Here is a 27,042-nt window from a genome sequence, read left to right as displayed (position 1 = left end):
TCGAGTATAATCTCGACCCAATTTTGTGACGAGTCATAACCGTCGACTCAGTTTTGATTGAAATTGTTATAATCCTTAGCACATAAAATTAAATTACCAAATATTCTATCTCTTTCTCATTTAAAAATGATATAATCTTCTTACAGATCTCAACGTATCTTGATCCTAAAGTTAACTTGCATTCAAAAAATTGATTCTTTCCAAGTTTAGCGAGAAAGTAAACATATAAAGAAAAAACAAATAAAAATATTATTAGTTATATAAATTTAAAACAAAACAAAAATTAATAATTATAAAAATTTAAAATTAATGGATCGTATCACGATCCATGAATCGTGAAATCTTCAAGTCACGATCCCGAGGGTCGTGAAATCACGACCCTGGGTCTTGTGCTGCACGACCCAACTTTGGGTCGTGAAGCACAAGTGCTTCACTGTGAAGCACTTCACGACCCAACTTTGGGTCGTGAAGCACTTGCACAAGTGCTTCACTGTGAAGCACTTGTTGGGTCGTGAAGCACTTGTGGTCGTGTGCTTCACGACCCATGGGTCGTGAAGACTTGTGTTTCGCGACCCAAGGTAATGAAGCCGTGGGTCGTGACATGACCTTTGGTTTCACGATTCAGGGTGAAACTCAGACTGACGAGATTCAATAAATTTCAGATTTCAAAATAAATTTTTTTTAATATATGGTTTTTTATTTGGATTTGTTGTTAGTGGTTAATTGTTAACCAAAAGATGAGATGATGAAAAATTGAGAAGAAAAGTATTTTTTGTAAAGATAAAGAATGAATTGAAATCTAAGATTGAGTCGAAAAAGATAGAAAGATTGAGTCGAGTAAATTTTTTTATTTAATTAAATTATAAAATTTATATACACTAATAAAAAAATTAATTTTTAAACAAATTTTAAACAAAAGATAAAAGAATAAATTACCTTCAATCCCTTTTTCTTAATAAACTCTTCCATCACTCCCTTTTTCCTCATTTTTCCGCCGTGTGCCGATATGTCGAAGCACTACAGACCCGCCGTATGTTCTCTTCTCACCACCACCTCCTTCTCTCGCACACACCATAATCGGACTAATTTTCTCTATTCTTTGATATTATTAAGGGCAAGAAGAAGGAAGGAAACGCCGCCAAATATGTGACGAGATCTCAGGCGATAAAGTACCTTCAAGTCAGCCTTCCAGTTTTCAGGTTGTTGAATCTTTCTGTTTCTTTGGCATTTTGAACCAAAATGGCATGTTTCAGGATGAATCGCGTGAAATAATAAAATCATATATTTAGAGCAGTGAGGCAGCAAGCCTAGCTACGTACAAACAAGGGGCGGCCAAGCCCCTTTATTTAGGGGCCCGCTTCCGGCTAGCCATGAGCTGGTGGTAGTTCATTAGGATGAAAACGTGCATCAGATTGATAGAGTAAACTTAGTTTTGCGCGATTTATTAAATATTAGGCAAAATAATTTAAGATTATGCTTCCGGATGGTATGTTGATTTGCAATGATATTTGTTTTGAACTGAAATGGCATGTATCTTCAAGTCAGCCTTCCATTTTTCAGGTTATTGACTTCGTTTGAATATTATTTCTAGTTCAATTTTTAAGTTTATTTCATAATTCGAGAAATTTCAAAGCCTAACATTTGTTTTTTTCCTATACTCGAGGGTTCAAAATTGTGATGGCTTTGGGAAATTATCTAGCTGAACCCTGAATGCTTGGCAGAAATTGACTGGACTAAAGAGTGTTTTCAAATTATGGCTACGATGTTTATGGATGTTTTTTTTAAAATTCTTCCTGATTCTTGCCTATCGGTGATTATTTTTATTTGTTTTCTCAGAGTCGTGCTCTATTTTTCTGTAAATTTTGTGATGCTTTTATACATGTCTTTTTAATTAAGTTGTGGTAATATTAATACATAATTCAGGAAGTTACGAGTCTTCAGAGGTGTAATTTTTATTCTTGACTTGTTTTACAGTAATCTTCATTAATTTCTTGCAATTAGAATCCCTTGATTTTGGTTTCTGTTTTGAGTTTAATTTGCAATTTCTTTATCTTTACAATTAAAGTCGAGCATTTTCAGTGATGATAATGATAACTTTGTTGTTTCCTGGGTATGTATCAAGTTTAACTTCTGCAGGTATTTTTTTTATATTCCTGTAATTTTTTATACTTCCTCAAGTGTTTTCCATCCCTGTCTTAATAATGGAGTTTTTGCTGCAATGAAAAGTTGTTAATTATATGCAAAGATTGGTTTATATCTCTACCTGGTTTGTTCTATACTCATGAAACCACGCACTCGAAAGGTTTTCCAAGTTTTTTGATCTAGACTTTGTGATGTGCATTCTTTTTTTCTGCTATAAAAATTACAAAATTTTTATTTCTATTCAGAGAATTTAATTTAGGCCATTCTACAGGAAATTATGCATCCTAAAAGGTGTTTTTCCTCGGGAACCCAAGAAGAAGTTGAAGGGAAACCATCATTCTTATTATCACATGAAAGATATTATGTTTCTCAAACATGAGCCATTGCTGGAGAAATTGAGATATATGCGAGTGTATGAGAAGAAGGTGAAAAAAGCCATATCAAAGAAGAACAGAGATCTCGCTGAACGGCTTTTGACAAGGAAACCTACTTACACTCTTGATATGCTTATTAAAGAGAGGTGAATTTGACAAGTTTTGATTTTTAGGCTACGATATTGATTATTGCTAATAGTTTATTTAATTTTTTGGTCTTGGCATTTAGGTATCCTAAATTCGTTGACGCGCTGAGGGATCTTGATGATTGTCTTAGTATGGTACACCTGTTTGCTGCATTGCCAGCTGTGGATAGGGCGGTAGATGGAGAAAAGATTCCGGTTGACCGTATCCATAATTGCAGAAGGTCAGTGATTTTCATTGTTAAGATGACTATTGATTTCATTGATATGCAAAACAGAAAAGTGCTCTTGTTTGTGTGAATGCTGATCTTGTCTGTGGGCAGGTTGAGTCATGAGTGGCAGGCATACATTTCTCGCACCCACAGACTGAGGAAGACATTCATTTCTGTGAAAGGCATATATTACCAGGTACATAAGATACAATAGATGATAATCTTTCAGTAATTTGTTGCTCGTAATGCTGTGGGCTTTCTTAACATAGCTTTTTCCTTTAATCTTAATAGGCAGAGGTTGAAGGGCAAAAAATTACATGGTTAACTCCTCATGCATTGCAACAAGTACTGCCTGAAGTTGATTACAGAGTCTTGCTTACTTTTTTGGAATTTTATGAGGTATGTTTGCAAGTCTTTCCAATGATTATGAATGCTTTTTTTATTCACTCAATTGAGGTGGCATGAATACCACCCAAAGCAAGCTTATTGTTAATGGTTATTTCTATGGTAAAAGCTAGACTGTTTACTCTAAGTGAAGATTTTTGTTGTGGGCAGCTGGACCTAAATTTGTTGTTAGTATATCAGATCACAGCCAAAAACAACCTAATAAAGGCTCGAATGTTTGACAACCTGCTGAATTTTATTTTGATTTTGGACACTAAGCTCTTTTGTGTTGATCATTATTTTATTGAAATAATTTTAGATTATATTTTTACTTTAATGATCGCAATCCAAGAACTTTTTAGGTTTCATAAATTTTTTAATTCCTTGTTTTTCCTAAAATTCACAGTGAATGGATTTAAAACTCATTATTTGTTCTAGTAGTCTGTGGGTGTTTTCAATTACCTAATGTTGATTTTTGGTATTATTTGGATGCAGACACTCCTCGCGTTTGTTAACTATAAACTCTATAGTTCAATCAACTTAAAATATCCTCCCATCCTTGATCCTAGGCTGGAAGCTCTAGCTGCAGGTACTATTTATCAGTTGTTATCTTAATTATAGGAAAATAATATAAACTTAAAGTTTTGAAGTGCCTCAATTTGCTTTATACTGTTATTGATTCTGTTAAGAGTTGATGCAGATCTTTATGCCCTGTCAAGATTCTTTGATGCCAATGCTCATGGTTCCTCAAAGAAGACTTCACCTATAGTTTCATCTGAATCTGAGCAAACTGAGATCCAACAGAAGGGGACAAAACTTGATGAGTCTGAAGTTCGACTTGCCCAACTTCAACAACAACTTCCTTCTAATGAACCCGGTGCTTTGATGAACCTTGTTGAAGATGCTGCAAAGGAGGATGAAGAGGATTCCGAAACAAGGGACTGTAAAAATCTCTTCAAGAGCAGGAAATTCTTCTTGAGTCGTGAGGTGAGATGTTATGCTTGAAAATCTCTTCAAGAACATGAAATTGAGTCATGAGCTGAGATATTAATTCTTGTTAGTGCCAAACTTAGTATTTTACTTATGGAAACATTGTGATATGTAACTGTTATTTGTATTTTCTGTTACATGACGGGCCATGAGTGAAAATTGGCAAATAAAAAGCAAGACAATCCACTCTGTATACTTTAATTACCATATGGCTCTGGATCCACAATGATCCTCTTCCCACAAATGCATATCAATCAACGATATTGTGTATGCATTAGTGATATGGGCTGTTATTTAATATTCATTGATGTCAATGGCGAATTATCTCCAATGTCATTCATCTTTTGTTGTCTTCCCTTCTGTCGAATGCCCCTGTCCTGGACCTCCTGGTAATGTGTAGTCTATGGATTTTCTCCTTTCTCCCTGATTTACTCTCTCTTCTATAACACCTTTAGTGATATGACTATGATTGTACAGGTTCCTAGAGAGTCATTGCTACTTATAATCCCTGCGTTTGGTGGCACTGTTTCTTGGGAAGGTGAAGGAGCTCCACTTGAGGAGTCTGACCAGAGCATTACTCATCAGGTCCACCAATTCTTCTGCCTTTAACACAACTCATGCACCACAAGCTGGAATAAACCTTGTTGTTTTTGTGTTCTAGATCCATATTCGCTGTTTATGTGCATTTGTGTATGTAAAGGTGTTTTTCTTAGGCACAACGTTCATGTATTCTCTAAAAACTAAAATCATCATTTCGTTATTTTTTTTTTTGGCCTCTCTTCTGTATCTCCAATATATATATATGAACAACCGAGATGAGAAAATGTGAAGGGGCTTAAGCGTGTGAATTTGGGAACAATTGGCAATTAAGAGGACAAAATGAATAGCAAGTTGTTTTTGGAAACTATGAGTTTCCTGGGCCATTTACAGATATGTAGTACGATTTGAGGGTACTTTTTTTGGTTTCTCAACCCTTGTGCAAATTTAATGAGAGGTTGGTTGGATTTTATGGTAAGAGTACGCTCTTGGCACTCTACCCACAAGAAATTAGAGACACTATAATGATATCTGAAACATAATTTACATTTGATTTCCTGGAAATAGTGTGAAAGTTCAGAGGTGTCTACTCGATTAGTTGGTATTTTTTAGCATTTTGGCGACTATTTTGTATTGCTTTTGTTTCAAATTTACCTGTACCTATTGAGAGCTTCTTAAATTATGTCTCGATTCATAGTTGCATTTACGAGCAGGTTGTGGATAGGCCAACACAGGAGCACAAGTTCCTATCCAGAGATTATATCCAGCCACAGTGGGTTTATGACTCTGTAAATGCACGCATATTGTTGCCAACTGAGAAATACATGGTGGGATGGTAGGTCCAGCAACAATTAATTTTGCTGTTTTAATTTTGTTTCCCATTTACTTCTCTGTTCTATGCTTTTATGCCTTTAATTCCTTATTTATAGCATGAGCTACAGCTTGCGCCATTATGCAGGCTAATAATTGATGTGCGCCTGATCTTGGTGTAGAAATTTATGAAAATGCTAAAAAGGTGCCTTCAGGATTGGCCTTGGTCCACTTTTAATGTCATGGTTGGAGATTCTTGTTGAATTTTTTTATACTTTTATTGCCCCAGTTCGGTGAAAGGTTGTGTAAAAAAGTTACTAGCTTGCACTAGTTTATTGAATCGACCATTTTGTATCACCTTATGGGGCATTCTTTTGTTTTGATTTTACAGTTTATTGAATACACTTGGTTAGCCTCTTTCATTATGATGATGTTAACGCTTTGCATGTGTGATTTTTGAATATTTACAGTGTACCTCCTCCACATTTGTCTCCATTTGTTGACAATGAAGCAGAAGGTCATGTTCCTGAATATGCAGAAGCTATTCAACGGCTGAAGGCTGCTGCAAGAAAAGAAGTCCTACCTTTGCCTGGCGCTGGAAAAGATTTGGATGACCCTCAGAGTTTACTGGGTATCATTGATCGGGCACAAGCTATTGAAGCTGCTGAGATAAAACAGAAGGTAATGGCATCATGGTTTTGATTTTTGAGAAGGGGTATTTTTAATAGAGTGATCCATTTGGTTCTCTGAAATTCTGGCTTCTTTCTTTGGCCAAGTATTTTACTAGACGAGCATACATGAACGAAGAGGTTATTATATGAGTTTAATGGTCCACAAAGTTTAAATAGATGAGATATTTTCTGCATCTCAACCAAAGTGTGCGCATTTTCTTATCTTCCTACCCTTCCACGTATGCAAGTGGTTTATTTTGGTTGTGCATAATATGATCTGTTATTCCTCTCTGTACGAATTAACCTTTCATGGCCAAATTATCTGTTGAAGCTTCGAAAAATATTTGACTCAATAATTTCTGGATCCAGATGGCAATTCTGGAGAAACAGTATCATCATGAACTGAACCTAGAACTTCAAGGTGTTCAGTATTCTGTTGTCTCCAATGAAGTGGAAGGCAAGGATGATGCGGAAGTAGAAACTGCACCTGATATTAATCAAATTGCTGCGGATGAAGCCAATATGTCAAAGATGTTGATGTCTCGTAAACGGCAAAAACTTTATGATGCGATGGATGTAAGACAGTCGCAAAGTGTTTCTTCGTGTCTTGGTTTGTTGCGTGAAAATCAGCATCTTTAATGCTTACAGTTTTCTTTTCTTTAAGATATACGTAATTCAATCTTTAAGCTAGATTGGATAATTTGCAGGCGTGTTTTCTGTTTTTTACATTTGAGAATTTCAATCATATATCGCTCATATGGGGTTCTGTTCAGATGGGCCATGCAAGGAAACGGATTGCCAAACAACAAATAAAGGGACGTCAGAAAAGGATAGCTGAAGCCATGAAATCAAAATCTGATTGAAGTTTTACTCTTCAAGGCCTTTAGCATGTAATCCCGGATCCCAATTTTGTTATTTATTACTATGTACGTGCCCGATAATTTTTCGCATTTAAGTTGGCGATAACTACTGATATATCTATCGATTATGCTTCATCTTTTTTGATTATGTTATGTATTGTTTTGCTGCTCCGAATTTGAGACCTTGGAAAGTTGGTGGAGAAAAGATATTAGATTTAGGGGGTGTGTATAAGGTTTAGTTTGCCTATCGATTAGCAAAAGTCGGGCATATTAAATTTGTCATGAATTAATCCATAGTGGTTTAAATTTTTTTGTTACCAATAGTTACAGATTTTGATAAGGTAATGGATTTGACAGCACAGATTATTTGTGCAATTATGTCATATGTCAATTGTGAAATGGTATCATGAATATGAGACGAGTCAATTCTACAGATATTCTTAGCATAAAAAGTAATATTCTTAGCATAAAAATATTATTTTTTCATGGATGATTCAAATGAGAGATTCGTCTAATAAAATACGACCCGTGAGATTGTCTCATATAAATTTTTTTGTCTCCTGTTAGTATATATGTTATATATATTTTCAAAACGTAAAATATATTGCCAAAAATATTCAATATATATAAATTTTGAACTTAAATAAATGTCTTTGATATGGATAGACATGCTATATATCAATATAATGCGGATGATTGTTTTTATGAGTTGCTTTAAATGTGCACTAATCCACGATTCTCTGAAACTCTTTTGATTCACAATCAGCCCAATAAAGAACATTTGATTGTTGCTTTCAACATTTCCCATAGTACTTACTTTTTGTTTATATTTTTTGAAAAAAAATTATATTTTTATTATACTCTTTATGATTCTTTTAATTTCAATCCTGCATTTGTTACATAAAATAATATATTATTCAAAGTAGAAATATAAAATAATTTGATATTGTAACTATTTATTAATATTTGGATAATAATTTTTATATTTCTGCGTGCATTAATGTACTTATGGGTGATGCATATTATTTCAAAATATTAAGGTTTGAAATATAAATATCCCCAAAATTTTTAAATGTTAATATTAATATTCTCTCGCGATTTTATTTATTCACTTTTGTGTCGGTTCATGCACTAAATGCAATTTTTATAAAGGATATTTATTGATGATACTTTTATCTTTTTTTGTTATTTAGATTAGATTCAGATGTATGTTATTGAATAATGGTATCGTTGTCTTATTTAACTAAATATGTAAGTGTATAATAAGAAAAGCTAAATTAAATATTGTCTATCTTTAAAACTTAAAGTAGATTTTTTCACTCAGATTTTATCGAAAGTTGATTGAAGTTTCGGTCACGACACACCAATTAAGTCATTAGCGAAAGCTTATATATCAAATTTTTATTTATTAAATATTTATTTATCTCAATAAAAAATTAAATTAAAAGTTTTAGTCATAGTAGGCCACCAGAACTCAGCTAGTAATGCTTTCCAAGTCAGTGCTATAGTCCCGAGATGATCCCCACAACACTCTTCATGAATTTCTCCGAGTATATACTTTGCTTCCTCTCCGGTCAAACACTTGATCATTGGGCCTTGAAATGATTGTCGATACAATGCCCTACTGTTACTTAATCTTCTGAGCCTATTCCGGGTTATTAGGTAATTGATATGTCAAAATGTATTTGAGTAAGGGTTTCATACATGTGTCCTCTTGGGAGGGCCATCGGATCAACATCTATCATAGATATCAGCTTGGTGTGGTGAATAACAATTTTCTCATTTACTTCGGAAAGAGGATGCTATTTTAGTAAGTGTATTGACCTCTATATTTTCTTCCTTTGGAATATGTTCCACACTCCAATCAGTAAAGCTTTCCGACAACTCTTGAATGAGTCTCAAATATCTCATCAATGTTTCTTTCCGAACTTCATAAGAACCCTTCATCTGTTGAGTAACCAATTGTGAATATGAGTAGATGATGCTCTGGGCGGCTCTCACTTCCTGAGCTGCTTTCATTCTAACCACAACATATCCATCCCGGAAATCCAATCTGACTGCAATCAAGGCTCCCGCTTCCTAAGCTGCTTTCATTCCTACCTGAGCTGATTCATCTCGGTCAAGAAGTCTGACAGAGCTTGAGCCTTGATTGCAGTCCTCGGTTGATATGTCATATCATATTCCCTGAACTCTATTGTTCATTTTATCAATCTCTCAGAGATGTCTGGTTGGTCATGATTTTCCCCAACGGACTATTTGTGAGGACGATAATAGGATGAGACAAAAAATAGTGTCTCAATTTTCTCATATTAGTGACCAATGCCAAAGCTACATTTTCAAGCTCAGTATATCTTAGCTCGGGTTCTCTAAGGGAATGACTTATATAATACACGGGCTTCCGGTCTGCTCCTTTTTCTAGGATAAGGACCGAGCAGACAGCATGCTCGGTGACAGATAAGTAGATCCACAATTTTTATCTTAGCCCGAGATTCACCAAGATGGACAACCCGACCATATATTTTTCAGGTCTTGGAAAACTTGTCTAGTTTTGTCATCCCATCCAAATCTTTAAGCCTTTCTCAATATTTGAAAAAAAGAAAGAAAGAGAACTTTGATGTGCCGATTTTGATATAAAATAGTACAAGGCAACGATCTTGCTTGTGAGCTTATGCGCTTCTTTGACAGTTTAAGGGGAAGTCTTTTTTCGGGTAACCTCAATTCCTCTCTCGGTAACCATGAAGCCTAGAAACTTGCCATTCTTGACCCCAAATGTCCATTTGAGTGAGTTTAGTTTTACCCCATACTTTTTGAGAGTTGAGAAGGTTTCTTCGAGATCTGAGATAAAACAAGACTTCTTCTTAGATTTAAAGGAAGCACAATCTATGCCCTTGGATACACCATATGACCAGCGAAACCAAAAAGAGCGATCTCTACAGGATCCAAACTGTAACCTTCAATTTCATCTGGTTTAGGGCTTCTTGGAATATCACATTAACTGAGCTGCCTGAATCCACGAACACCCGTCTGATATCATAATTTGCATTTTTATATGGATGACCAATACATCATTATGAGGCAGACTGACGCCTTGCAAATTTAGAGGGCCAAAACTGATGGTTGGTTCATCTTTCCTCCTTGAGCTATCCACCCCAAGTTTTCTCGTCGACTCCATGCCTTTCGAGCCCGTGGGAATCACTATCAATAGATCCTTCCGAGATCATCCTAATTACACCTAGAGTAGGGTATTTTCTCCGACCCTTATCCTCCCGAGCCCTAACTGAAATAGTAAGCTTGTCATGAATTTTCTGCTCGTGTTGAAAACTCAGGGTTCTTGTAGATGGGAGAGGTCCGGAGTTTCTGGGTACCCGCGTGAGTCTTTTTGCTTTCTTACTGATGGACCGGTTTTGATAGGATCTGATCGGGATGATTCTTACTCAATTATTTGCATTAACTACAGTCCAGGTGTGTCAGCCAATATTTTTAAGTTGTAATCAACAAAATTTAAAAACATATTCAAAGTTAACTAATTTTAAAACTCAAAATCCTAGTTATTTGAATCACACCACACTTTGTTTTTTAACTTTTTATTCTCACTCAGTCTCACCATCAACAACTAAGCCCACCACACAAACTGGCCGCCGCCGCCGCCGCCTCCAGCAGTAAGAAGCTTTATGTTTTAACATATTCTTTTTTTATAATATTTCAAATTTTGTGATTTCAAAATCAAATTTGTTTTTTTTTTCTTATTATTATTGATTTATTATTGAAAATTAATGGCGGAAAAGGATAAACAACCGGAGTTGGAATTTAAGCCAAAGTCCATTGATATTGTTTGTGAATATGAGGTGTTGTATAATAAAGAGAAAATGGATTAGATCATATCAAGTTGTGTAAGAGGCTTATTAAAGGAGAAGGAAACATTTATATTGCAGGTATTGTAGAACAAGTTGAAGCATGTCTTAAAGCATCTGATGAGGAGTTTATATATTTATTTTTACAATATTTAGATGATATTATATTGTATGAATCTTTTTTATGTTTAAATATTATTTAATTACACATCTTAGATAAAAAAATTATGATAATTTGTGATTATATTGCATGATTATATATGATTATCTATAAAAAAAATTACTTAAAAATTTAACAACCACCGCCTATATGATTATATATGCATGATTTATATATAATCATGTATAATCATGATCATATTCTCGGTGGTAGGTACATTATTAAAAAATTCAACAGCCACCACCTATATGATCATATATAATCATGATAATATTCTCGATGGTAGGTACAAAATTTCAGGGTTGACCTTGGGTTTTGAGAAGATCGTCGGGGTTGGGACATGATTTTCTCCTCCTCACAAAGGTGCTGCCTGATCTTTTGGAATTTTCAGGGGGTATAGTGAGACAACCACCCCCAAGTAGTTTTCTTTTTTTACCCGGTCGATCAACCCTTTCTTTCTTAGGGCATATTTTTTCTATCTTTGGGCTACTTCTATTTTGATATATTTTTCTGTCCGAGACAACATATTTTCAAAGTCTAGCAGCAGTTTTTTCACAAAGGACCGGATAAGCCCCCTTTCTGAAGTCCCTGTGTGAAGGCGATAATCTTGGTTTAAGGGGCGCAAGAAGGTGCTTCCATAGACACTTTGTTGAATTTGAGGACGTATGCGCGTAACATTCATCCATACCCTGCTTTACTTCAAACAGACTGAAAGCAGTCTTCTTATATGTCTTGCTGCTACTAAACAAATGCAATAAAATGTTATTAAAATCGTCAAAAGATAGTATCCTTTGAGGCTCAAGTTTGTCAAACCACTGTTGGGCTGAATCCACCAATGTTGTCAAGAAAGCTTTAAGCTTTATCTTGTCATCATAACAATGTAACATAACTACGTTTTCAAATTGAGCCAAATGTTCCTCGGGATATGTGTTTTCATCATGCTCCATGACTTTTGTTGATTTATATTGAGCAGGCAGGGGCTTATTCACTATATGGGTGGAAAAGTGACACTCTTTTGGCTGCATTTGGAGGGCCCTGGAGGACCCGGCATGTCCTTTCAGATTCTTCACTTTCTTTCTTTAGTCTTCCAGTTCCTCGGTCATGGTAAGGACCTTGGAACACTTCTAGGAACTTTCTTCTTTCTTGGTACTGTCTCGAGGAAGAGATTCATCCTTAGACCCCTCTTCGTGGTGAACACGACTGCTGCTAGGGGGTAATTTCTCCATCATGGCTTTCTAGACAGTTAATGATATCCACTGGGTTAATTGTTTTTGGTTGATAATAAAAGTTTGTTGAGGTGGTGGATTTCCCTAGGGAACGTCCGATGACACCCTTCTTGAACCATTCTTCCAGATTGATTTTCCTGTTGATACCATTTCTATGTCTTAGATCTATTTTCTCACACACGGCGCCAATGATATCAACCGTGTAAATCGTATTGAGCTTAGTGGGCGATTATTCCGGGTCAGGTTGATTTCTTTTCCGATTCACTGGAGATCGAGCGGAGAGTACTAGGCTGAAGAATTTGCTCACTTGAAAGATCAAAGAACGTTAGTGGGTGCTAGAAAGTTTTCAGGCATGTCCACTCCGACACTCAAGTTAGCCAAGTGTTTACGCAAATGAAAGTATATAAAGAGTATGCTTTATAGTGAAATATAGCTGAATGCATTAATATAAAGTAAACCTGGTATTTATAAAGGAGAAAACAATGATGACTTTGTTTTCGGTTCTTGGTTGCTACTCATGGCATAATGGTTGCTCATGCTCTGCTGCTTGACACTGCCAAATTTGATAACATATACTACTTCTGGTCTAGTCACATCATCCCTATATGTACTGAAAGACATGTCAATTAAATCGAATCATGGCCTCCCATACCTATGGATTAGAGAATGACACATGTATCAAAGTACTCGGGTAGATGATCACATTGTGAAGTCATGTCCTCTAAATCTCATTATACTGTCCGGGCTTACACTACCCGAGTTTAGCTGAGAGCTTGGGATCACATGGGCATATAGTGGTGTGATCTGTTTCCCTGGTCCTCGTGAATGCGAGGATATACCCGAGGCGGTGCTTCCCCATCCTTCCGATTTCACCATAGCCTGAGCTCTAAGATGACTTGGACATTTTTGGGGTTATCACCCCTAGTCATTAAGATGGCCTCTTGGGACTATCTGGATATTGGATATGAATTCTTCCGAGCTATCGAGAGTAGAGCAAGCCTATCTTATGAGGTATCAATAAGAAAAATACTAGAGATCTTGTCTCTATCAATACAAATGAACGATAATGTTTATTATTCTGGGTCTGTTGGGTTATCGTTTTTCTCGTGTCCAAAACATAGCGAAAGTTTTAAAATTTTATTTTGACATTCAAAATATTATATTGGACACTCGTATGGTTTAAATTAAAAGAATATACATAGGATGTTTAGTAATATAATTTAAGTGAATTTTCACTTGGCTCCAATTATGTCGATATAAGCGAACGTAGATCTTGTTGTAAATCTCTATGTACGTGTCCTTCAATCTCCCTATCCGGTCTACGACTAGAAGATTAGTTCCTCTTCTAAATAGCACTAGAATATTTTGAAAAAGTTTTCGTTTGAGATAAAAAAACTCGAGAGGTGGCTCAAAACCCTAAACTTTCTTTAGGGGTGGCCGAATTCTTGTAGAAGAATGGAGGAGTTATCGAAAATTTGGAATTGTAGAGGCTATGGTTTCAAGTCTCCTACTTAAACCATGCTTTCATGACATAATTTTCATAATATAATATTTAGGTTTCATAATTAACTTCAATGGATTTGATTAATTAATTGGACTAGTCCAACTAGTTTAATTAGTTAATCAAAGTCCATTAAGAACTTTATTTATTTAATATGTTGAACTTGTACTCTTACAAGCCCATCAAATATAACTCTCAATATATATTTAATTTAATATTTAATAAACTCAACCTTTTAGTTTAATAAATTAAATTATCGTATTTTATAAATTCAACTCCTTGAATTAATTCTCATCAAATTTTAAATATCATAAATTCAACTTCTTGAATTATCTATCTCATAAATTTAACTCTTTGAATTTTATTCTCTCAAAATTTAATTATCATAAATTCAACTCCTTGAATTTAATATATCATAATTTTATATAAATTCAACTCATTGAATTTATCTCTCAACGAGAACATAATGATCCAGTGCTTGTGTGACCCTCAATGGTTCAGGGTTAGAGCTAGCCGTGGGTTCACAACTCTTTGTGATTCAGAACATTTTTCTTTATTGGGCTTACCCCAATTTGCCTCATTTCATGCACCAACATTTAGTCATGAGAATGTCATAAATCATTTTTTTTATTAAACCCATCGAGTTATGGTAAGAGCGTCTAGTAGCATCGCTCCATGATTCCCTAGGTATCACTAATAGTGCCTGCAAGAACCAGTCGGTTATGATTAACATTCAATATGGTCCCTTCATCTCATATATCACGATCGAATCAGCAACTATTGGTTCATCGATGGTTGCATATTAAATTCAATAGCTATGTGATACGATCATGAAATATTCACAGTGTCATCTCATGCACAACTAGAGAACTCCTTTTTTAACGTACATCTCACATTCTGGCCGGACATTTCATGCACTATTATTTCGTTAGATCATATAGTATATCCATACCAGTAGGTGAGTGGTGAATTCCCAACTACAATGCATTAGCTCCTACACATTTCCCAATTACATCCAACCTCGCTACCTTGTGATCCTCACGAAATCGGTAAACGAGTCAAAACACAATGCTAGTATATAAAACTCCAGTGTTGTCCCGGATCGAAAGGAGTCAAAACACATTCCTTTCATATATATTGCTTTTGCCTCCAAATTTTGTTAGATATTTTTAAAGAACCCAAATATCGAAATATTTTGAAAATCCAAATAAATTAACTTAATCACAAAAAAAATAAAAATCCAAACATGTGAATTTGCAAATCCGAAGCAACAAAAAGTAAAATACATTTACTTATCCAAAATTAATTAACACATCAAACAAACATGCCCCAGAGGTTTAATTAACAAACCCACGATAGAAAGTTTGCAATTGTGATTGTCAAGTCACTTGACAGTGCATTAATCACGGTCTTGGACTTTTGGGTTTCAAATGACGAGTGGGAGTCGAGTTTTTGAAGATCCGGCGGTGAGTTTGTTGATGAAAGGAGGTGTCTCGGAAAGAAACGGGTAAAATGAGGGAAGATTCGATCTGCCGACCTGACTTGAGTTAAATCGATGAAGTGAAATAAATAACTAAATTAAATTAAAATCAAAAGTTCTTGTGTTCATATTTCTTCATCAAAAGTCCGTTTGGAGACCAATTTTCTTACAAAAATATCAGAATTCTCAAGTTTTATTAGAGATGTATAAATATGTTAGGGGTCTCATGTGATACCGTGTGTCAACCCTACCTATATTTACAATAAAAAGTAATATTTTTTCATTGGGGACCCAAATAAGAAATCCGTCTTACAAATACGACCCGTGAGACCGTCTAACACAAGTTTTTTGTCATATGTTAGGTTCACGGATATAAAATAATTGAGTTAGGTTTGTGATTTCTCAACCCGTCAAATTTAACACAAAATTGGCTATGCTCGCCTCTCCAGTACCTAACTTGATTGAGCTTGGTTGTTAATTTTCAGACCCACCAAAATGCTCTGTCTCGGTGTCGCAGGTTTTCTATGCAATTTTAGGAAATGACGGGCTGCTGAAGTATAGGGCGCCCTTTCGAATTCTTGAAACCGAAGCTGGAATTTATTCTTGTTATTATGGCTTGACATGATTGTCCACCATTTTTCTAATCAGTGACCATTTGACCTTTTGCATTCATTGTTAAGCCATAATAACAAGAATAAATTCCATTTTAATTAGCATAATAACAAGAATAAATTCAAATATTTTTATCGTTTTCAGTCATTTTTCAAGCAATTTTTAATGTATTTTTTGTGAATTTCTTATAGTTTGTAAATACATATTCATGTCAGAAGTTTATTCTTCAATTTTCAGTGTTATTTTTGTTTTGTTTTTAGTGTGTTTACCTAGTTTAGGAGATTATATCTTACAGTCAAATTTTGTTCTTAGTTAGATTACTTTTACGTTTAATTTGTTTTCAAAAAATCTAACAATATAAAAATATTAAATCGCAAAGATATAGATTTGAAAAATGAAATTCTCCATATTTCATTCCAAGCACCGGTTTACTCGATCCTACCCTTGCTGGCAGTGTCCGCAAGGGTCGATCTAAAAGCTCGGATTTTTCTGAGTCATTTTTTTTTACATGAAGGTGGGCCCGGATCACTCAACATAAGTGATCCGGGCCGTTCACTGCCCGTGCCTGGTGAAACAATCCCAAGCACCAATATGTGCGAGTAATATTCTGAATACTCCAAAACAATCGAAATCTGAAAATGGTTGTATACATAAAATTAAAATTATAAAACCTGTAAGTTAGCATGTATACATATAAAATACTAATATATAAATAAAAAATTAAAAATAACCATGTGTGTTTGGTCGTGCGAATTTCAGAAGCCAAAACGTTAGTATATTTATCCATTTTTTCATGGTTTTATTTTTTTTTGGAAAGAAGGATGCATCAAATTCAATTTCGTTGACCAAAAATCATTTACACTCCATATTAATTTCCTAGTAAAGAGAAGAACAAATTAATTAATTAATAATCCTAGCTACGGAACCAGGTTCGTCCCGGCGGATTCCTCCTTATCGACGACTGAACTTGTCAGTTCCTCCGCCCTCTTTGCTTCGTGCTTCCAATCCGTTTTAGCTAAACTATAAAGCATCATCAATATACATGTAGCTTGAGCTGCCACTAGCCCCAGCCAAAGCCCTGCAAACCCTATCTTCAGTTTGAATGCAAATATGGCCGAACATGGCAACCCCACCAGGTAAAACGACGCTATGTTTATCCGCACGCCAAGTTTCGGTCGGGCCGAACCCGTCAATGTTCCACAAGCTGCCGTCTGAGAAGCATTTCCTATTTCCGCCAGCCCCAGGATAGGAAGGACGGACGAAATTAAAGCCAAAACCTGCGGCTCTCTGGTGTATAGCTTTCCCCATAATGACCTCAGCGCCCAACTCAGCCCGAATGCCAAGAGTCCATAGGCCAGACCCACCGAGATTCCAACCATGGATGCTATCTGGGCACGAGCTGGCTGGGCGGCTCCCAGCTCCTGGCCTACGCGCTGTGATATGCTCAGGCTGAGGGAGAAGGGGAAAACGTAAACTATGCCTGTGGTTTGGATTAAGATTCCCATCGCAGCCACTGCCGATTCCGGGTTCGTGAGCAAGCCGCTGAGAAAGAGGATTATTTCATACCACCACCATTCCAGACATACTTGACACACGCTTGGTAAAGCCAGGCGCAGTAACGGTCCCCAGTTGTGGAAGATCGAGCCAAATGTTGCGTCTCTCCATGGTTTTATCGCCACTTTAGAGAATACCAGGTATACTAGTAAGCCAATGTTCATGTTCACTGAGTATACAACCGAGGCTAATGCGATACCCTTAACTCTCAAATTCAAATAGGTGACTAGAAAATATGTTATAGGCAAATGAAGGATGGAGACGCATGTGGCAATGATGGTGTTTGGTGTGTTTAACCCCTGAGTTCTTAAAAATGTGCGAAGAGGATTTAGATTAGCGTGACTTAACAGTTCGGGGAAAGAGAAAAGGAGGAAAGTTTTGGCGATTTTGCCGATGACACGATCTTGGCCAAGGCTCTGGAATACGGGTTCGACGTTTAGCCATAGCACAGCCATAGGGATGGTGGCAAGGAGGAGGAGCAGTACAGTTTTGATGTATGTTTGGCTAAGAATTGGCCAACGCCTGGCACCGAAGGCTTGGCAGCAGATGGGGTCCATGCCAGAGCAGAGGCCTTTGAGGACTGAAAAACCGGTTACATTGGCGAAGCCGAGGGCTAACGAGCCACCTGCTAGTTCTTGCTTGTCCATGTGGCCCAAGAAAACCATGGAGATTATGGTTTTGGAGAAGTAGAGCATAGTTGTTAGCGCCACTGGACAAGCTATCTTCCCCAGCGTTATGAGCTCTTCTACTACCTGCGCATTTGCATACAAAGCCAAGTAAGGCAATTAATTGAAGCCAGCGGCCCATTTCATGTGGATCCATTTTCATATAAATGTTTTCCCCATCTACATCTTCGACTTAATTATAAATCATGTTATTGTCTTGATTTTTTTATCTAGATGATACGGCTTAAATATTTTACAATAAACATGTCGATGCAAGAAAAGAGAGAGAGAGAGAGAGAGAGAGAGAGGGTAAGGAGAATTAATACATCAAAATACATTAATTCTTAATGAAGAATATGGTGCTCGTGTGGATCACTAAGTTAATTTATGTGATGCATGAATTGAAAACTAAAAGAAATTTACAAGTTAAATTAAAGCTTATGCATGTCACATAAGCGTGCTTGAAAGAGACTTTAATATAAATGTCGCCATCTACTTTTTTTGGAGATGGAGTATTTCGGCACCGCCGAACCATCAAAATCAGGATCTGATCGATGTTAACCACAAAAAGTCAAAAAACAATGCCATAAAATGCAAAACCAGGTATTGGTCTCTTCCAGAAGCCACTTCCCACTAATTGATCAGTTAATTTGTGTATATCAAATATTCATCATTATGCATTTGAAAATGAAATATATTTTTATTTCGGATAGATTATCGGCAGTCGCTAGCTTACATATGATGAACGGAGCAGAAATTTTGACAGAAACCAATCGGTACTACGTACTCATACGTATCTTTATATATATGTTCTTGGTGATGGAAAACGAAAAAAGCAAAAGAATGATGTGCATATAACATACCTCATTCCAGTGCAATTGTCTGAAAAAATGATGATTAGTTTGTTCGTTGTCTCTCGCTTTATTTCTCGTTTCATCAGGAGCACTACCAAGATCATGGAGTTGGATTTCTGAAGATTCATTCATTTTGCACATGGCTGTCTAGCTACCTAGCTAGCTGTCTCATTGTATACACAGATCAACAAATTAAACGTGAAATTGAAGTACAATACAAACTTCTGAATATATACTACTATTTATTAAAACGCTTGTACTTGTTGATTTGATTAAACTACATGCAAATGGTAAATATTTTAATTAGTTATACGTACAAATCAAATAAATAAATAATGTGGCCAACCTTAATGTCTGCAAATCCAGTCATGTCTGCTTCTGCTACTCATGGAAACCATCAGTCGTCCTATTTTCTCAGCCATGGCATCACAGAGTATAAGTGATATATGCGTATATATAGGCGAAGGATTTTAACCCATTGGCAGGTTTAATTTATTTTTCTTCTTTTTTTTTTCTCTAATCACATAATGAAAAAGTAGTTTTCTTCTTGCAAACACAGTTTTCCCTTGTCGGTATATATGGAATATATTAATTCACCTGTCTGATAGAATAATGTAGATCAGTATTTGTTTCTGGTTTTAACTACTTACAACCTCGTTTGTCTTCTTGATTAGTAGCTAGCCTACATGCACAATGACGAATAAATCATGCTAATTAAAGAAATTTATGAATGGCAAGTGGAACATATATATATATTACTTACTAGTAATCAGGGCATGTTAATCATGAAACAAAAAATATATATAAATTAATGCCCTCTCTAACACCTCAAAGAAACTGAAAAAAAAAGGAAATTGAGTTTTCTGTGTAAATATTAATCTTGATTATATAACATAGCAGGGTCCTAGCTCTACCTCTTTCTTTTTCCGGGACCAGCACTAATTATAATTTATTTATATATCTAAAAGAATATGTATGCTGCGCTCACTTATTGAATAGACTTCTTATGGATCCTTGCAAGATTAATTTGGCTACTGCTAATTTGCCTGGAAAATATTAACACTATAATTAATTAGCTAGGTATCTATATTTTTAATTAATTTCGCGTTTATAATAATAATTTAAAAATTTCCATAATTATTAATTATAAAACGAATTAATTATAAAACGAATTCTTGCATGCATGCAAAAAATTTAGTCAGTGCAAGAAAAGTCAATACGTTGCAAGAGAATATGTATGTAGTATATATGTGCGTGTGAAGTAAAACAAGGAGAATGGAGAATTGAAAGTCGTGGGCAATTACTTTATTGGAAATTGTCACCATTGCTTATATTATGTTAGTATATATATAATTATGTTTTTCTAAATAATAATTAATATTTATAGTTATATTGAGGGAAGACAAAGAGACGAAGATCCACCAATTCTCGAATTTGGCGAGATGATTTATCCCCGCTATTATTTAATTCCAAGTACGTCAAAAGGAAAAAACCAAACACCACAACCTTTATATATTATATTATGTATGTACACGCACGCCAATCTGGTATATACATGGAAAAAAGTAAATCCATATATATATATATATATATATAAATCCATATATATATATATATTATATATATATATATTATTATATATATGGATTTACTTTTTTCCATGTATATACCAGATTGGCGTGCGTGTACATACATTATATAATATATATATTATATATATATATAATATATATATATATATATATATATATTAAAAAGAATTTCCACCTTTCTGCTTAATAATTTGCTATATATTCGTTAGGAAAACAATTCATAAATCCTTATTTAACCGTATATATATATACATATATATATATATATATATATAAATTAAAAAGAATTTCCACCTTGCTGCTGATAATTTGCTATATATTCGTCGGGAAAACAATTCATAAATCCTTATTTAATCGCATCTTTCGTAGTCGATTGATTATAACTTATATGATACTAAAATCTCAAGTTGAAAAACGATGTTCGAGTTCAAATTCAAAGTTCTATTGTGACAAAACTCCCTTATCAGTTGGAGATTCAAGATTATGTTATAACAAAACTTCTTCATAATCGTGGAGATATAAGTACTTGGTTTTTTTTTTTTTTAAATCTTGTTGAACTCTTAAGTTCGGATACAGTCATCATCGCTCTCTATATATTTAATTTTATAAATAGATTTTATAGTATCAAAATAAAATGGAATATAATGCTAAACAACAAATATAATTAATGAGATATATATAAAAAATTATTTAAAAATTTCTAAAATTATAAAATAAAAAATTAACTAGCCGATAATCAATCACAAATATATACGATCTAATGCAGCAAATAATTGATTCTTGTCATCCAAGAGGTCAAAGTAATAGATAATGGTGGTGGTTGGCCATGAAAACTGGGGAAAGAGCCATTATCGATCACTTCAAAATTAAATAAATCAGACATCAATAAATTAGGGAAATTTCTCAAGTGTGGAATACCTAGTTGTAATATCAAATGTGCTGCATATAAACAATTTATTTTATTATTTAATCAGCGGTATACAATTACTAGATATCATGATCAGACTCGACCATTAATCATCTGTGTGAATTACTAAAAAATGTTTTTCTCCTCATTACTAAGTGGTAATAATCTTAATCTGCACATGATCAAATAATATAAAATATTTTTCATGTCAAAAGAGATTTTTGACATTTTACTTTTTCAATCTTCCACGAAAATATATATCATCCCTGAAATGGGAAAATTAGGTACAAATTCTTGCAATAATTTCTTGAAAGGCGGCTTTTGGGGTGTTGATAAGTGTGGATTAAAGAGTTTAAATTAAAAATGGTTAATGGGGTGCTTGAGGAGTCAAATAAATTTTACATCGTGACAAGATTCCTCTTGTAATCCAATTACAATTTCACCACATGCATGCTGGATTACACTAATCCATAATTTTAATTTCCATTAGTCACCAGTTTTATTCTTCTGCTTCATGGCGGGATTTTTTTTTTTTAAATTATGTCGACAATTACTAATTATCTTATGTTGCATGCACTAGCTAGTTGGCCATTATTATATAATCTGAATAATCGAGTACTTGTACCAAAGCAAGAGACCAATTAATTTTGAAATGTAGCCTTCTATAATCGATTGAACTTTCAAATATTGTTTATATAATAATCGCATCTCTATTACTATTATTATTTTCTATGTTGCGTGCTTTTCGTTCGTTTTTTTATTTCCAAAAAAAAAGTTTTTTTTGTACTTGGTTGTATTGTTGGAGTACAATAATAGTCTTTGCTTGATAGAGATATCGAACCATGACATTTAGGTTGTTTTACAATTAAAAAGATTTGAGTTGTACCATTGTGATGCCCACGGCCGAAGAGGGTGAAGAGTGATCGCCGGTGCCATGAGGTTGTAATGACAATGAGCGACTCTTGGCAGGTTTTTAGATGATGATGTGTGTATATCTATATATATAGTATGTATGGGGTAACAAGTGCACTAAAAGTAAATAAAAAGATATGATTTATTAATAGTTAATTAAAGGCGTGACGATGATGAGAAGAAGTGGTGTTCACAAGCAATATGTACTTTTGGTTGTTTCTTTTACCACATTTGATAAAGCTATTATTTAATTTCCCCTTATATATATAAAATTAAAAGTAAACCATAGCAAAAAAGGAAGTTTATCAAATTATTTGGCCAACATCTCAGGTGGACATCCCATTAAATATAAGAGTGGGTCTCATATGAGACCGTCTCACGGATCATAATCCGTGAGACGGATCAAACCTACCCATATTCACAATAAAAAATAATACTCTTAGCATAAAAAGTAATATTTTTTCATGGATGACCCAAATAAGAGATCCGTTTCACAAATATGACCCGTGAGACCGTCTCACACAAGTTTTTGCCTAAATATAATTGCTTATATTTATTAAATTGAGCCCACACACCTCTTTTCTATTTGGTACCAATTTTTCACTCTCACGTACGTTAATGGCTTCACACCAAGTGCAGTCTCCTTTCCTACATATTTAAATTTAGTAACTAATATTTCACATTAATTATTATTCTTTGTAGGATCGAGCGATTGTCGATTTATCAAAAGTTATAGCTGGTGGTAATGGTGCAACTCAAATCTTTTAAACCGCACAGCAGCTCAAGCACCACGGTTCGATCGGTCTACCAAGCAAGGACAATTATTGCACCCAACGTTCTTATTAATCACTTATATCTCTCACTTTTTCGTTTTCTTAATAATACAGGAGTATTGAGATATAATAATACTATCAATAAAAAGTAAAATTAAGATATCAATTTTTAAATAAATAAGCTTCTATTGTAATCAAACTTACAATAAAATATTATAAGAAATAATTAAACTATTAAATTTGGTAACGTACTACGAAATTATGTTTTTACTTTATACCTTTTTTTAATCATATGTCTAATTTATTGTGTTTCGTCTAAAGTAATTTAATTGATTTTATTAATCGTAAAATTGGTATAGTGATATTATTGAAGTTGAAATTCGATAATATTGTAATAGAATTGAAATTTATGCATGATGAGTTTTTTTTCATCAAAATTGTTGATTTAAGAAATTTTCATAACAAATTTAAAATCAATAGATATTTCTTATAATATTTTATTATAAGTTTAGTTGCAATAATCATAATGGAAATTTGATGCATGGACGAAGAAGATACTAGAAACCAAGATATAGACCAATACTGGCCCGAAAAATAGGACATAGAAAATCGGAAGCTGATGTGTTTTATTTATTATATTATTAGGATAAAGACATTTTTGAAATTATATTTTATATTTATGTTAATAATTCATGGATTCACCAAGTTAGTGTGGTTTAAACAATTCGATAATCGGACATGCATGTGGTATTCATTCATTTTATATCTTTTTTTTCCCACATGTTTGAATTTATTTTGTTTCCACTAAGATAATTTAATTGATGTTAATAAGCATAAAATGGGTAATGATATTCTAAATGTTGAAATTTGATAATATTGCTTCAAGAAGAAATTAAAATTTAATTTGATGTATGAAGACTTTTCCACAAAAAATTTTAATTAAAGAAATTTTAATAACAAATTTAAAATTCGATATCTATTATGCATAGTTCTAATATTATAAGTTTAATTGCAATAGAAGTTAGTTTAGAAAAAAAAATTATATCTTAAATTTTAACCAGTGTTTTTAATTTTTTTATTATTTATATATATACGTATATACATGTTTATTTAAAAGCACGAATATTATTATAGTGTGAATAATTTTTAAATAAAATAATATTTATTTAAAGAAACAATTTTTATTATCTCACAATATTTCCATAAATACTAGATATTGTAAAGCAAGAAGTGAGAGAGATATAATGTTTAATTTGAGTAATAGTAAATATGACATATTAAATTACTAAATTTAAATGTTTAGGAGGAAATGTAGGAGAGGATTGCACTTGGCTTGACACAGGAAACCTCCCACACACGGCTGTATTTGGATAAAATGATTTGATTAAAAGAAATAGATTTAATTTGGGTAATGATTTTGATTTAACTAAATTCAACTAATTATGGATTTGAAATATAACCTTATAAATTCATCCAAAGAAGCAAATTGATTTGATTTAAAATAGCTCAATCCAAATACACCATTGAATTATCAAAGTTATATATTGTCTTCAGTTAATTAAAAGATTCATATGAAGTTGGTGAAAAGTCTATAATAGTAAATAGTATATGTATAATTAAAATGATCACCTCACGGGGATTTCATTGTGTTTGGTAGCATGAGGTTTGATTTAATTTGGAATTGAAAATATCTTTTGTATTTGGCAAGATTAATGTTAGACCGAGCATTTATTGTTTTACCAAAAAATATAGTTAGTTATGGTACAACTCAAATATTTTAAACCGAACAACTCAAATACCATGTTTCGATTGTTCTACACAATATGAGCTATTATTTCATTCAACAATCTCTCTCACAATAATTATAATCTTTGTAATCAATGAGAATCGAATACGTGACATTGACTCTGATACCAATTATAGGACCGAACACTAGCCGTTTTACCAAAAGTTATATCTTATGATAATGGTGCAAGTCAAATATTTTAAACCGTACAATTGCTAAAGTACCACGTTTCAATTATTCTACTCAACAAGAACAATTATTGTATAAACAATTAAAATTCAAAACGAGATTAGTATTTTACAAGATTTAATTTAGCTAAGGAAAACCTTACAAAATTGGTGAGATTTAATGGGATTTGAGTTGTAAAAAAAAATAAAATATATAATTTTTGCTAATAAATTTATATAATATTTTCAAATTTCATAAATTATTATTTATTTAAAAATCTATACTATTATATAAAATATTTTATATTAAATTTTTTATAAATATTTCATTTTATTGAAACTCTTTATTCTTTTTAATACTAAAATCTAATTTATCAAAATTTGGTAACTTTATTTTTAAATTTTCTCTTCATAAACATTACATGTTTTCATATGTTGAAAATCAATTTAATAAAAATATTTTTCATGTTCAAAAATAAACTATTGTTCTTGATAAATGATATATGAGTATTGATATTATTAATAAAAAAATATTTTTAAATAAGAAATATACATTTTTAATATTAAATAATATTGTTTTAATTGTCAACTCAAGTTGTTAATTTTTTGCAAACACCAAAATGGAAATCCAAATCCATGGATATTTTAAAATCATTTTTTTTCTTGAACCAAACACACTGAGGAAACCAAAATTATATATCATTTCATAACAACAATATCATGCATTATAAATAATCATCTCCTTCTTGATCATATCATGCAACAACATTTAATCATCAAATTCAATACTACGTAGATCACCCGAAACATTGAGATCGGATAGTTGTTGGACAAAATTTTAAAAACTTAATTTATGTTATTACTTGTGATATTATCGCGTTATTTTGGTGGAGGAATAATTTTGTTAATAGTATATCTTTATTTTTTGTGGATGGAGATATTCAATAAAAAGATTTTGTTGCTAAATCCCACAATTGAAGCAAACGTTCAACTTTTACCAACAGCTACAAAAGCCAGTTAAATTTACTAAATAGCAATAGGAAAATATTTAACAGGACATAACGTATACTAGTCATGATCATTATTGAAGAGAACATCAACATTATTCAGAGCATTTTGTTAGTTGAGTCCGAGCTTCGTCTAGAGTAACAATATTCGTCGGTGTTAAATTGATTATCTGAATTCAAAATAAAAATATGTGAGGTCCACTAGATAATTATCGATTCAAAATAAAATATATGGGTCCACGGAATAATAAATTTAAAATATGTGAAATGTTACTCCGGGTATATCATACCTCATTTTATCATACTTAGCTTTTTCCCATAGACTGATTTTCTTTTAAAATATATAACACATATAATCTGACGCCTATTCAATTACCAAATAATAATAAATTAATATCATAATCTTATTATTTATTAAACAATATTTTTTCCAGACTTGTGAAACCACAATCAAAACAAGATTGAATATTAATATTCGATCGTTTAAAATATATATATATATATATATATATATATATATATATATATATATATATATATATATATATCATAATCTTTACAATAATATAGTTTATTTTTGGACATTTTCATGGAAGGATGGAAATATTTTTAAAAATTCAATAGAATCTCATTCTGGATTTTGTGACATAATTAAGCTTCTAGGCTCTAGCTCTTGTAATATTTACTTGCTGATCATTTATGTTTCTGGGAAGATTGTCTTAATTTGGGTTTTGATATTGATTATATATATACACACCACGTCTGGGCATAAACCCAAAAGCTCGGAAAATATTTTTATTGAAAATAGGAAAAAATAAAAAAATGTTCTCTTTCGTGTTAATATGTAATAAATTTTGGATTTGAAGTGATTA

The 27,042-nt window shown here is 33.2% G+C and overlaps 2 protein-coding genes across 2 annotated transcripts; one reads left to right on the top strand and one right to left on the bottom strand.

Moving 5' to 3' along the window:
• Positions 1-1,004: 1,004 nt before the first annotated feature.
• LOC140826264 (pescadillo homolog) lies at positions 1,005-7,271 on the top strand. The gene is made up of 13 exons (XM_073188467.1): positions 1,005-1,030; positions 1,114-1,199; positions 2,414-2,662; positions 2,746-2,883; positions 2,983-3,067; positions 3,163-3,270; positions 3,751-3,844; positions 3,956-4,242; positions 4,723-4,830; positions 5,496-5,617; positions 6,063-6,273; positions 6,633-6,839; positions 7,037-7,271. Exons 1-13 carry the CDS (start codon positions 1,007-1,009, stop codon positions 7,124-7,126), a joined length of 1,809 nt encoding a protein of 602 aa, XP_073044568.1. The 5' UTR covers positions 1,005-1,006; the 3' UTR covers positions 7,127-7,271.
• Positions 7,272-16,832: 9,561 nt separating this feature from the next.
• LOC140828218 (protein DETOXIFICATION 53-like) lies at positions 16,833-18,256 on the bottom strand. Its single transcript, XM_073191203.1, has one exon. The coding sequence runs from the start codon at positions 18,200-18,202 to the stop codon at positions 16,871-16,873; it is 1,332 nt and encodes a 443-aa protein (XP_073047304.1). The 5' UTR covers positions 18,203-18,256; the 3' UTR covers positions 16,833-16,870.
• Positions 18,257-27,042: the final 8,786 nt, after the last annotated feature.

The sequence above is a fragment of the Primulina eburnea genome, chromosome 3 (assembly GCF_022965805.1).
Source record: "Primulina eburnea isolate SZY01 chromosome 3, ASM2296580v1, whole genome shotgun sequence".
NCBI classification, from domain to species: domain Eukaryota; kingdom Viridiplantae; phylum Streptophyta; class Magnoliopsida; order Lamiales; family Gesneriaceae; genus Primulina; species Primulina eburnea.
Note: the sequence above shows the minus strand (reverse complement) of the source record. Positions and strands in the feature narration are given on the sequence as shown.